The sequence below is a fragment of the Galleria mellonella genome, unplaced genomic scaffold (assembly GCF_026898425.1).
Source record: "Galleria mellonella isolate WM207_F2 unplaced genomic scaffold, CSIRO_AGI_GalMel_v1 utg158, whole genome shotgun sequence".
In the NCBI taxonomy this organism is placed as follows: domain Eukaryota; kingdom Metazoa; phylum Arthropoda; class Insecta; order Lepidoptera; family Pyralidae; genus Galleria; species Galleria mellonella.
In genome coordinates, this window is record NW_026442003.1 from 1,881,954 (window position 1) to 1,895,927 (window position 13,974).

General features: G+C 36.1%; 1 protein-coding gene and 2 long non-coding RNA genes across 4 annotated transcripts in view; 1 reads left to right on the plus strand and 2 right to left on the minus strand.

Moving 5' to 3' along the window:
* The first annotated feature begins 2,327 nt into the window (after positions 1-2,327).
* LOC128200128 (uncharacterized) lies at positions 2,328-3,593 on the plus strand. The gene is made up of 2 exons (XR_008252544.1): positions 2,328-2,629; positions 3,494-3,593. It is a non-coding gene; the product is annotated as an uncharacterized LOC128200128 (long non-coding RNA).
* A 658-nt stretch (positions 3,594-4,251) lies between these two features.
* LOC128200129 (uncharacterized) overlaps positions 4,252-13,974 on the minus strand; it is a 39,539-nt gene continuing 29,816 nt past the window's right edge. For both annotated transcript variants that reach the window (XR_008252545.1, XR_008252546.1), the window contains exon 2: positions 4,252-5,000. This is a non-coding gene — a long non-coding RNA (uncharacterized LOC128200129). The remainder of the gene's footprint in view (positions 5,001-13,974) is intronic.
* LOC113518710 (uncharacterized) lies at positions 7,536-9,842 on the minus strand. Its single transcript, XM_026903678.2, has 2 exons — positions 8,987-9,842; positions 7,536-7,977 (listed from the first exon to the last, which is right to left on the minus strand). The coding sequence occupies exons 1-2, from the start codon at positions 9,836-9,838 to the stop codon at positions 7,786-7,788; spliced, it is 1,044 nt and encodes a 347-aa protein (XP_026759479.2). The 5' UTR covers positions 9,839-9,842; the 3' UTR covers positions 7,536-7,785.

The window sequence follows — 13,974 nt, forward strand, 5'->3', positions numbered from 1 at the left end:
ATATATATATATATATATATATATATATATATATATATATATAGTCAATAGTCGCAATAACTATCGTAGCTGGCTTCGACTAGTTACTTATCACTAGTAAAGTACAGTTACAACATATTCATACTCTTATCGTGCAGTATTGCCAGATCTAATATTTTATTTCCGAATATGAAATATGTGTAAAGATTTCAATGATAAAATTTTTTTAGTGGATGATAATAAAATGGTAACCCCGCCTGCGCTATCGGTATACACTGACGGGGCACCAGTGATAGGTGAGGTTGAAAGCATGTCAATTAGCCCACCGTGACGAATCCACAAGTATTAACTACGATAATCTCCAGCGGGAACCGCGTGGAGGTCGACCTGATAGGGTATATTGCTAGCAGTGGGACCGATAGAGCCTATTACTAACAATCCCTTCCCCTTAATTTTTTTTTATGGGTGAAAATGGAATGGTAACCCCACCCGCGCTATTAGTATACACCGGCGGTGCTCCAGTGAAGGATGATAGGTAAGGATGAAGCAGGTCAGTTAGCCCATCGTGACGAATTCAACAAGAATTGTTCACGATGGTTTCCGGGGGGAACTACGTGGAGGTCGAACTAATAGGGCATATTGCTAGCAATAGGGTTGTCAAACTCCATTGCTAACAATCCTTTTCCTCCCCTTCGCCTTCATTGTAATCAGTTAGGTCGAACTTCACACGGTTTCGATGGAACCTTGACTAGTTCCTAGCGACTTGTTGATAGAACAGATACAACAGATATATATATATATATATATATATATAATGCATTATACATACATAATCCGCATACCAAATGCAAATTAGATCATCTAAACTTATATTTTTACCCAATTGTTTGGGTAAAAATTTTTATGTACTGGTAACTCTATCATAGAATAACTTTTTCCAGTTGGTAATTTTTGTGTTACCATATTATGAAAAAAAATCCCTACCTTCCATAGCATGGTGAATTAAATACTGTCGTTGATTCGGGCAAATTGTTTTGGCGAAAATACTTTCGTTTTGACATTTTTCCTTTTATTAGGTCCAATCATGTTAACTTCATTTTAACATATACTAGTTGTCATCCGCGTCTTTACATACGTATAATCGGATTTTTAGTAATAGGGGTCTAATTGACCCATTGCTAGCTATACACCCTATCAGGTCGACCTCTACACAGCCCCCCCTGGGAACCATTGTGATTAATTCTAGTGAAATTCATCACGATGGGCTAACTAACCTGTTTTCATTGTCACCCATCACCTCTCACTGGTGTCCCGACAGCGTATACTGTTAGCGCAGGCGGGGTTACCATTCCATTATCACCCATTAAAAACAAAACCGAAATACATTCAAAATGGAAGCGCATTTGTTCGGCGGTAGAGGCATGAATAGATAGACAGATAATAGATAGACTTTAGTACAAAGTCTCCCAAAGATGAAAACATAAATAAATAAATAAATAAAAGCAATCATTTCGTGACAGTATTAAATTTAAATATTAACTTACAAAGGTTTTTTTAAATGGATGATAATGGAACGGTAACCCCATCCGCGCTATCGGTATACACCGGCGGGGCACCAGTGAAGGATGATAGGTGAGGAAGAAGCAGGTCAGGTAGCCCATCGTGACGAATTCAACAAGAATTGTTCACGATGGTTTCCAGGCGGAATCACGTGGAGGTAATAAGGTATACTGCTAGCATTCGTGTTTCAACCGTGAAGCAGTTGTGTTTGCATGGCTGCGTTTCGGTTTGAAGGGTGGGATATGGCGTGAATTTACTGGGTACAGAGGAATAACACCTGAGTCCTCAGGAATGGCAACGCATGGGGGGTATCATGGGCGAAACAGTATACTCTGTTATGTCCATGGTACTGCTCATGTCTATAGGCGACGGTTACCACTTTCCATCAGGTGGGCCGTCAGCTTGTTTGCCATTCTAAGTTCTATAAAAAAAAAAAAAAAAAAAAAAAAAAAAAAAAAAAATACTGCTAGCAATGGGGCTGTCAAACTCCATTGCTAACAATCCTTTTCCCCCACTTACAAAGGTTAAAATTTTGGGAAATCGCACCTCAGAAACGGCCCTATTATTTTAACTTACCACATTCATCCTAGTAAATTTAATTATACATATAAATCAATTGGATTTATATATTTTTTTACAATTTAAACGACTTTATGAATAAATTTTTAAAAAGGATTAAGCAATCAGTGGACAATTATAATATTGTTTTAAGATATTGGGTATTTTTTAACACTGGCGTTGGCAACACTTATTACGGTAGTTACACGAATGAATCATCATGATGCCACCATTGATGTATCAATAAATTTATCATTGTACACGTCAATTAATAAATCATTTAATAATTATTTGATGACGAGCATTTTATACGCATTATCACGAACAGTCATTATTTCAACTATTAACTTTCCACTGCTGAACACTTTAAAGACTCCCAAAACTCCCCATGAGGGGAGTTTTGCCAGCAATTGCCACATTTGGCAGGCGGGTTTTTTTGGATGCGTGAACATAGTACGGTAACCTCATCGGAAAATTTCGATATGAAACCATAGATAAAATAATATTATTTTCTTCTGATAAAAACACAAAGGTACGTATTGTAAATGCAATTTTCACCTCGTCGCCAATTTTGTGCTGTCCGCCTGGTCTGGTAGGTAGGTGTAGGAAATAATAAATAATAATATGTCACAATGGGACTCCCACGACCACCCGCCCGGACGTCACCCAGAGGAGTGGAGTGGCAGGAGCGGGGGGACTTGCAGTCTAAACTTTAATGAGTACATCACACAGAGGTTGATCGAATTACAAATCGCATAAATAAAAAATGTGAACTTATGTCACATGGCATAGGGATCCGGACGTAATTGCTATTAATTCATTCACAATCAATTGAGCAAAAGTTTTACATTTATGCCTTCCCATCATTTACAGTGATTCTTAAGACGCTTAGAAAGATCCATTTCTGATAAAGCTTGCGGTATAATTATTGTTCCTCTATGGCCTACACAACCGTGGTTTTACCGACTACAGCATGGGCTTCTTCAAAAGGGGGGTAAAGAGGTTTCTTCAGGGTCGGCAACGCACGCGTAATACCTCTGGTATTGCAGGCGTTCATAGGCTACGGTAACCGCTTACCATTAGGTGGACCGTGTGCTTGTTTGCCACCTCAGTGGTATAAAAAAAAAACTTTGACGATGTTTTAAAAAGGACACTGCTGCCGTCCACCCCTCGTCCAATAAATTCTCATTGTCGCTTCTTACGAAACCCATGCGAAAGGAAGAGGGGCAATAGATACCTAGAGACAATTCTTCAGGTAGGGGGGAAGGGATTGTTAGTGACGTGGTTTAACGTCGCCATTACTAGCAATACACCCTATTAGGTCGACCTCCACGCGCTTCCTCCTTGTCTCTGAATTAATAACTTTTTATCCTGCAGATAATGTTTTATTATTTAGTTCCAGTTATCAACGTGTAGGCTCAACGCTTACCTTGGTTACAGGAGTGTTATCAGGAAAGCATTATCCAGGAGAATTTTTCGACCAGCCTCTTTAGATATGAATGTTAGCATCGTTCTCTGATAAAAACATTTGGTAACATGTAAACAGCCAAATATTAAAATAAAATCGATTGTAGGCGCCAAATGCGATTTATCACCCCGGTAGAACAATAAACAATAAACCGTGTTGTGACCATTTTGTGTAACTATGGCACACGCGTGGAGGAAAAAAAAGGAAAGGAAATTGTTGTTTTGTATATTTTGCTTTTTGTTTTTTTTTTGTTGCTTTTTTACTTAAATTCTTTTATCTCTTTTACTGTGTATTATGTCTATGTTTGTATTGTAATTTGTATGCTGTAATGTAAATAAATTATCTATCTATCTCTGTCCCATTCGTGTCTGTACCGTGAAGTAGTTGTTTGCATGGCTGTGTTTCGGTTCGAAGGGTGGGATATGGCGTGAATTTACAGGGTACAGAGGAATAACACCCGAGTCCTCAGGAATGGCAACGCATGGGAGGTAACATGGGCGAAACAGTATACTCTGTTATGTCCATGGTACTGGTCATGTCTATAGGCGACGGTTACCACTTTCCATCAGGTGGGCCGTCAGCTCGTTTGCCATTCTATGTGGCATAAAAAAAAATTAAGTCTTTTTTTTTTAGGTAACAATCTTTTATTAAATCAAAGGTGACCAGAAAAGGAAAGAATAAAAAAATTAAAATGCAAAAATATTTTATTTCACTAATTTATGGAACACATTAATTAATTGCTAATTACCGTGTGGTCCCGGCATAGAATGGACCACCCCTTCCATTCCCGTGGGTGTCGTAAGAGGCGACTAAGACAACGTAATAGTTTAGTGAGGGGCAACAGCGTCCCTTTTAAAACATCTCTAAAGCCTTAATGCGGTTGCTAACCCGCCTGCCAAGTGTGGCAACTGGCAAAATTCTCAAGAGAAGGCCTATGTTCAAGAATAGACAATAAATGGTTGTGATAATGATGATGTTATTACTTACTACAAAATTCCAGAAACTTCTAGAAATTGCTATTTTTTATAGTAGCAACACTAACTTTACTTCATGCAAGGTCCACACCGTAGCGCTAGTGTGACTGACATCAGTTTCCACATTACAAGAAAAAAAAATTCTAAAGGTTGCCTGTAAGAGATCGCCCTAGCGATAAGACCGCCTTTTGTACCTTTATGTGTATATTTCAATCTGTATTTATGTTACTGTATTTCACTTGAATTATTCACTTGTCATTGTATATTTTTATTTATGGTGCAATAAAGAGTTAAATAAATAAATTATTAACTATGTAATTTTACTGTAATTTATAAAACAATCCGCAGCGTGGTCCCGCCATAGAACGCACTACCTCTTCCATTCCCGTGGGTGTCGTAAGAGGCGACTAAGGGAACTTTACCAGAGGGAGACTTTATACAAAAGTCGATTGCTTGGCTACCTCTGTCCCATTCGTGTTTCTACCGTGAAGCAGTTATGTTTGCATGGCTGTGTCATCGGTTTGAAGTGTGGGATATGGCGTGAATTTACAGGGTACAGAGGAATAACACCTGAGTCGTCAGTAATGGCATTACATGGGGGGGTATCATGGACGAAACAGTATACTCTGTTATGTGCATGGTACTGCTCATGTCTATAGGCGACGGTTACCACTTTCCATCAGGTGGGCCGTCAGCTTGTTTGCCATTCTAAGTTGTATAAAAAAAAAACTTAATGGACGAGGGATAAACATCGGCGTATCTTATAAAACAATAGCAAAGCTGTGGTTGCCAAGCGTGGCAACTACTAGTAAAACCCCATTTATTAGGAAATATGTCCAGCAATGGACAGTTCATTGCTCATATAATAATAAAAATAAAAACTATTCTGAAAACAATAAAGAATTTGCAATTTTCACTGCTTCAATACATATTTTAAGTAATGGTTTTGCCCCCCATTTCGTATGAGTGGATTTCAGAAGAAAAATCAATGGAATAGACCTCTAGATTGACCACTTATCGAGTCGAAACAAACACCACACCACATTTTAAGGGGGTAAGGGATTGTCAGCAATGGAATTTAACAGCCCCATTGCTAGCAATATACCCTATCAGGTCGACATCCACGTGGTTCCCCCTGGAAACCATCGTGAATAATTCCTGTTGAATTCGTCACGATGGGCTAACTGACCTACTTCATCCTCACATATCATCTGTCACTGGTGCCCCGCCCGTGTATACCATTAGCGCAGGCAAGGTAACCATTGCATTATAACCCGTTAAAAAAAAACATTTTAAAGTTACACCTACAGTACATCCACACACAGAGGAAAGGGATTGTAAGTAATGGAGACTGAGAATCCCATTGCTAGCAATATACTCAACCAGGTCGACCTAATCGCGGTTCGCCTTGGAAACTATCATGGTTAATTCCTGATGAATTCATCATGGTGGGCTAACTGGCCTGTTTTCGTTCTCATCTATCACCCTCCACTGGTGCTCCGCCAGCGTATCCCGTTAGCGCAGGCGGGGTTACCATACCATTTTCACACATCAAAAAAAAAGTACATCCACACATACATCTCTAAAAACTATATTCAATTTGATGCAATAATTTTTGCATGTTGCCATAACAAAAATATGAAATATCTAAAAATTGTTTTGGTTTCCATTGGTATTAAAAGCCCCTCATATTATTTCTTAAATACAACCCATGTACAGACATATCTAGTTACAATTTTATTATAAATAACCATAAGATATCATATTATGGGGTATCATGGGCGAAGGGCGAAACAGTATACTCTGTCTATGGTACTGCTCAAGTCTATAGGCGACGGTTGTTTTTTTTTAATGAGTGAAAATGTCATGGAAACCCCGGCTGTGCTATCGGTACACACTGACGGGGTACCAGTGAAAGGTGATAGGTGAGAATGAAAAGGCAGATCAGTTAGTCCATCGTGATGAATTCAACGATAAATTAGTCACAAGTTTGCAGGGGTAACCGCGTGGAGGTCGACCTGATAGGGTGTATTGATAGCAATGGGGACTAATCTCCCTATTACTAACAATCCCTTCCACCCCATAGGCGACGGTTACCACTTTCCATCAGGTGGGCCGTCAGCTTGCCCTTCTAAGTTGCATAAAAGTAAAAGATTACTTATTGTTAACGGCTTAACCGATCAGTATGAAATTCGGTACACACATAGTATATGGGATGAAGATGGACATAGGCTACTTTTTATAGTTTATATATATATATATATATATATATATATATATATATATATATATATATATATATATATATATATATATATATTTTTAGTATATTATTTTAAAACTTATATTCTTTTTTTTTTAATTTATTTAAACTTCAATGTAATTAAATAAATTAGTGTACATATGGTGGAATATACAATAATACACCTAAAGGCTTCACTAGTCAACCATGAGTCTTTTTTTTGATGGGTGAAAATGGTATGGTAACCCCGCCTGCGCTAACGGGATACGCTGGCGGAGCACCAGTGAAGGGTGATAGATGAGAATGAAAACAGACCAGTTAGCCCATCATGATGAATTCATCAGAAATTAACCACGGTAGTTTCCAGGGGGAATCGCGAGGAGGTCGACCTGGCTATATTGCTAGCAATGGGATTCTCAGTCTCCATTACTAACAATCCCTTCCCACCTAAGTCAACTATGAGTCAAGTAGAGAATTATAAAATTAATTAGTAAAAGAATAAGTAAAATGTACAGTAAGCTTTGCGTGTTAGACTATTTTGGACAGTTCAGAAGACAGCAACAGTGAGAAGAGAGTCACAGTCAATAATAACTACATTAGATACAGCCGCTAATTTCACCGCCAGTGTCTCCAATCACCGCTACCTCCGTCGCCACCATCGACTTCACCACGGGCTATGCGAGCTGCAGCCCGCAGTGCGAGGCAAAATTCTTGACACAAAGCGCTGTATGTCCGTTGAAGACTTCTTTTTCCCGAAGACTTTGTCTTCCAAATGAAGTCAAAACATATGTCGGAAATGACAAAAACACTTGTGATTTTATTAATTTCTCATTATATATGTATATAGACAGCTAATACATATGTAAACAAATTTACAACAACTTTCTCAACATCCTGGATAAAGAGATTGAAAGGATGACTACATTTTGCCATCACAGCTTCCATAAAGCATGAGTGTCTCATCTCTCCTGCAAAAAAAATCGACTTTTCTGTTTTAAGTATGGTTATTCTTCTAAGAACTTCTTGTTGTATCCTCGCTTCTCGCTCATAACAGACTCCCATTTCTTGGCTACGGTGCAGTACAGTTGCATTGCAGCTCGTGCATCCTCGACAGAACTGTGTTCACCATGCTGTATCTCTATGCCGAGGATCTCCTTTGCCAGCCGTTTGAGGGACGGCGTGCTGCCTTTGGTAATCTGGAATTGTGAAGCAAATGCCCAGTAGAATGGTGGATTTTTTAAATGAGACTATATTAAAGAGTAACTCTGTCTGTGCTATATATGGTGGCAGGGTACCAATTAGGGATGATAAATGAGAATAAAAAGGCAGATCAGTTAGCTCATCATGATGAATACACTTAGAATTCAGCATGACAGTTTCCAGGGGAGCCACAGAGAGGAGATTCCCACTGGAAACCATTGTGGTCGGTTCTTGTAGAATTAGCTATATGGGTAAAAATGGTGTGAATTTACAGGGTACAGAGGAATAACACCTGAGTTCTCAGGAATCGCAATGCATGGGGGGTATCATGGGCGAAACAGTATACTCTGTTATGTCCATGGTACTGCTCATGTCTATAGGCGATGGTTACCACTTTCCATTAGGTGGGCCGTCAGCTTGTTTGCCATTATAAGTTGTATTAAAAAAAAATAACAACTTAGTTGAGATTGGAAGCAAAACTATTTTTATTGTCATAACAATTATACAGGTACCCACATCAAATTATCCATTATTTTCATACATAACAATGGGTTATTATTATTTTTTTAATCAAATTTTTGTTGAGGCTTTAGTACACCGAAGTGACTAATGGGTTAACTGACCTGTTTTTATTCTCACCTATCATCACCTGGTGCCTCAGCAGTATACACTGATAGCAAAAATGGGTTACCATTCCATTTTCATCCATTAAAAAAGTAATAGATCTTCCTGCTGGGGTAGATACTCTATGGTTATAAAAAATTTACTCATAGATCTGGGACTGATTGCAGATAAGATGAATGAAAATGCTTATAGGCAGCAATTACCCAGTCCATCAGTTGGCCCGTCAGCTTGATCATTATTCTAAGATGCAGAAAAAGGTAAAAATACAAAAAAATATTCAACTATTTTTAAATACACAATGGGGACTCATTGCATTAAGTCCAGATTGTGTATTTAAAAATATGTGTAAACAATTTGAAAGTATAAAATTAAAATATTCACCTTCCTGAACGGTTTATATCTAGAAGTATCTCTAATATTCCTTTTCGGATGTGATAGAAATAGTACACTAAGATCACTCTTCAACGAATGACCGACTAAAACCCGACCTCTAATTAGCTCGGCCACTTCCTTCTGCACCACAGTAAAATCTTCACCATTTAATAAATCCTCTCTACGGATTCCACTGACGTTCGTACGATAGTCAGTTACTTCTTCGCGAGCCTTCACATACTTATCGTAGATACAATCACCAAATTTGTTCACCAGCGACACTCTGGCCAGCATATGATCGTTCCCATCACTACCCACGCCCACCATCTCGCAATCCATTGCTATAAACTTAGTCAAGTTATTTTTCTTATTTTTTAAATCTAAATCACTGGATTTTGTTACATTATTATTTATCACTACACTACTATGTTCTAAATTGTCTGTACTATGTGATTTATCAGGTTTACTATTAGTGTCTGTTCTTAAATTTAAACTTTTGAGGTTACTTTCTACCGTACTATTAAGTTCCTTTGCTTGTTTCTTTCTAGTTCTTCTAAAGGCGCCGGTGTAGTGTTTTGTATCCTCCTGTACTGGTTTCTCTGTGTTTTTGTCCATTATTAAATTGCTTGAGAGTAGTTTCTGCCAGTTCGCGTTGATCGCACCTCTCGCGGTTACAGTTTTGTTTTCCGTAATCCTCTTGCGCTTTTTCCCCTTTTCCGTCATATTTACATTAAAAATGTGTTTATATAACAGTTGCAGGATTATAAGCAAGTTGTTACTGATAATATACACGAAATTTAATACAAAATCCACAACAAAAAGCAGTAAATAACATATGTCAACAAAGTAATGATTTGACATTTTATTTTTTTTAACCGTTATATCACAGACAAAATAATTTACTATTGTCTAAGAAAACAGGTTATAAAAAATACGAACCACTCAATGAATTTTTAAAATATTAATATGATAAATTTAATAAATTTGATGGTATATAGCTAAATCATCTAATTATTTAATTAACTATCATTTTTAAGATTTTTAATAATAAAATAACATATTGTCTTAGTTAATGGTTGACGATGGAACTAACTTCTGTTGCCAAATCAATAATTACTCTAGATTTCGATATTGAAGAAAAAAAAATGTCAACTATCATTGTCAAATTGACATTACTTTTTATGTTCGAATGGAAAAAGGCGGGAAACTCGAATAAAAACAAGCGGGTTTTTTAAATTTTTTTTATTAATTTATAAAAACTATCTCTATCAATTCTTATTATTGAATAAAATATTATATTTTCACTAAATTCAGTGACAGTAATATAATTAGCATTCATGGGGAAGCGCAGTTGTAGGAAAAGGAAAAAAAGATGACGATTCAGGTGATGTAGACCATGAACCTTGTAATGACAAGGATATATATTCGGAAGATACTTCTACTGACTCAGAATCTGAAATTGATAAGGCCGATAAGTATAAACCTTACTACGTCACAGATTATATTAGAAGATATCCCGAGGAATCCCCTGGGACAGAATTTGTTGTCTTTGTAGAATCCTCAGATAGTCAGAAAACCATTGGATCCAGAGACTTGCTCTCACTCTCCTCCTGTTTAAAACGTTTTAATAAAGGGGTAACTTATCTTAGATCTATAAATAAATTCAAAATCGGAGTATACTTTCAAAAGCCAGACTTAGCCAATGCTTTTTTAAATAATAAAACTTTTTTAAATGACTACCATTTTAAGGCCAGTATTCCTGCTTCTTCAACAGAAGTTACAGGCGTTATTAGAAATGTACCTACAAATATATCTAATAAAAAAATATATACTATGATATCGAGTTCTAAGAAAATTATTGCTATTAAAAGAATTTTAAGAAAAAATACCTTGACTCATGGATATGTGTTACAGCCAACTCTAACCGTGACAATTACTTTTGCTGCATCTGTATTACCTGAATATCTGGATATTGGAGGTTGGCGCCACAATGTCACTCCATATATACCACCAGTTAAACAATGCTACCGGTGCTTGAGGTATGGACATTTAGCTAAATTCTGTAAGAATTCTGAGCGTTGCAGCATCTGCAAAGGTGAGCATAATTATAAAACTTGTACAACTGGAATGGAAAACGCTATTTGTGTACACTGCAATGGAAATCACACAAGTGTATCACCGCAATGCCCTGTTAAACAAAAGAAAATTGCTGAAAATAGATCTAAATTCAGACCTGCTTCTTTTGGAGATATACTTAGCACTGAAATATTTCCTAAACTGGGTAACAAACCTAAAAAAAATGTAGACCTAATTTCAATTCTAAATTCTGATAAAAAGAGTTTATCACTTTTAATAGAAAGCATAATCAAACTTATTTCACTACATAACACAAAGAACACATCTATTAACACTAAAAGTGTTTTGAATGTGTTATATGATACTTTTGGTAATAGACCTATTTCACAAAATTCAATCGAGACCAATTAACTATCATACAGTGGAACGCTCAGAGCCTACTGAGCAATCGACATATTTTTACACAATTTTTAAATGAACATCATATTCACATTGCTCTCATCTCAGAAACTTGGCTAAAACCACATTACAAATTAAAAATTAAAGATTATTGTATAGAACGAAATGATTGTGGTAATAACCACAATGGAGTAGCGATTATTATACATAATAGTATTAGATATAAAAAACTTCACTCTTTTTTCGACAATTCTTTGCAAACTATAGCTATTAGTATTGAAGTTAATAATTCTTGGTATTCAGTTGCCAGTATTTACTGTCCTACCAATAGTACACCTAGTTTTACTAAAGCCAAATTTAAGTTCTTTTTGGAGTCTCTTCCTAAACCCACTATCATATCTGGAGATTTAAATGCACATCATACTATGTGGGGTTGTACCTCCACTAATACAAGAGGTAAAGACATTCTTGATTGTTTAGATGAATGTAATTTGGTACTATTAAATGATAAGCAAGTTACTACTGTTGGCTCTCATATTTGGAGACCCAATGGCCTTGATTTAACTATGGTATCCCCATCCATATCATTAAAATGCGAGTGGTCGGTTCATGATGATCCGTTAGGAAGTTATCACCTGCCGACTTTTACTAAAATAAACACAAAGAACTCTTCATCAACTCCGTCAGGTGAACAACATGCTCCTATAGATGAAGTTAATAAACTTTTGTTAAATCGTATAAACCTACATCTCGTTAATTGGGATCTTTATTCTAAAACTGTTAATCAATTACTTTTGGATTTCGAGTATGATGTCAATGAACCCTTAAACAATTACAATAGGTTCTGTAAAATTATTTTGACAGCTGTGGAACGTTCCGTTCCACGTAGGAACTTATCAAATAGCGGTGCAAATACTTCAAAGAGGCACAAACATATTGCAGTACCTTGGTGGAATAACAGGTGTGCGACAGCTGTCAATGATAGTAAAGCGGCTTACCTTAGGTTTAAACAAAATCCAACTCTCGATAATTACATAAATTTTAAAAGAGTTCAAGCTGTTAAAAAGTTAGTAATTAAGCAAGTAAGACAACAGGGGTGGCAGGAATTTTGTTCCAAATTTAATAGATTAACACCAATTTCCACTGTTTGGCAAAATATGAGAAAACTAAATTCAAAACATCGTCAAAATCATTTTAAAGATATATCGTGGGTCAATGATTTTTTACGCAAATATACTCCTGATTTTGTACACTCACCTTTTGATGACAAACAGTTTAATTCTGTTAATTCATGCCCAAAATTTCTCACTGACCCATTCTCAATTGATGAAATATCCAGTGCAGTAAAATCTAGAAAAGATACAGCTAGTGGCCTTGATCGCTTAACATACAATATGTTTCGATTGCTGAATAAAATAAACCTTACTAAACTCTTACAAATTTTTAACGATTTATGGAAGGACTGTATTATCCCACCAGAATGGAAAATGGATTGTTTGATTCCAGTAATTAAACCCGGTAAAGATCCTACAAATTTCGACTCCTATAGACCTATAACATTGACGTCCTGTGCAGGCAAATTATTCGAACAATTAATTAAACAGCGTTTAGAGTTCTTTATTGAAAGTAATAGTATATTACCATCGAATCAATTTGGTTTTCGCCGTGGATATTCAGCGCGCGAAAGTTTAGCGAACTTCTATGTCGACCTTAGTACTGCTTTGAATAACGATGAATATGTTCTATCTGTTTTTTTAGATGTCGTAGGAGCTTTTAACAATGTAAATTTAACAGTTCTATCTTCGATTCTATCCTCATTTCTTCCAATGAAACTTATCGAATGGATTTATAATTTTCTTAGTAATAGAGAAGTGTATGTTAAAGTAAATAGTAAATTAATAGGACCTAGGTTAAGCTCTAAAGGAGTATGTCAAGGTGGTATTTTAAGCCCGCTACTATATATTTTATATATCTATAAACTTAATTTAGTTTTAGGAAACAGTGTGAACAACTTGCAATTTGCCGATGATTTATTAATTTATATAAAAGGAAAGAATATTATTGATATGCAATTAGTGTTAAATGAGTCATTAAAAAGACTTGAGAAATATTTTTCTCTTCTTTCCCTCGATATTAGTTTAACCAAAAGTAAAGTAGTTGTTTTTCATCAAGTTCATAAATATGTTCCATTAATGAATATTATATATAATAATCAAACTCTTCCAACAGACTGTAGCGTTAAATTTCTGGGGGTAATTTTTCATCAAAATTTAAAATGGGATCTATACGTTGATTGCTTAGTAGATCGTGCTTTAAGAGCCACTAATATAATAAGATCTGTAATTGGTCGTAACTGGGGAGCTGATCCTAAAATTATCCTTTTACTTTACAAATCTCTTGTTAGAAGTAATTTTGATTACGCTTTCTTTTGTTATGCCTCAGAACATAAATTAGTAGAAAAACTCGAAAAAATTCAAAATATGAATTTAAGACTTATTTTAGGTGCTATGTATACTTCTCCA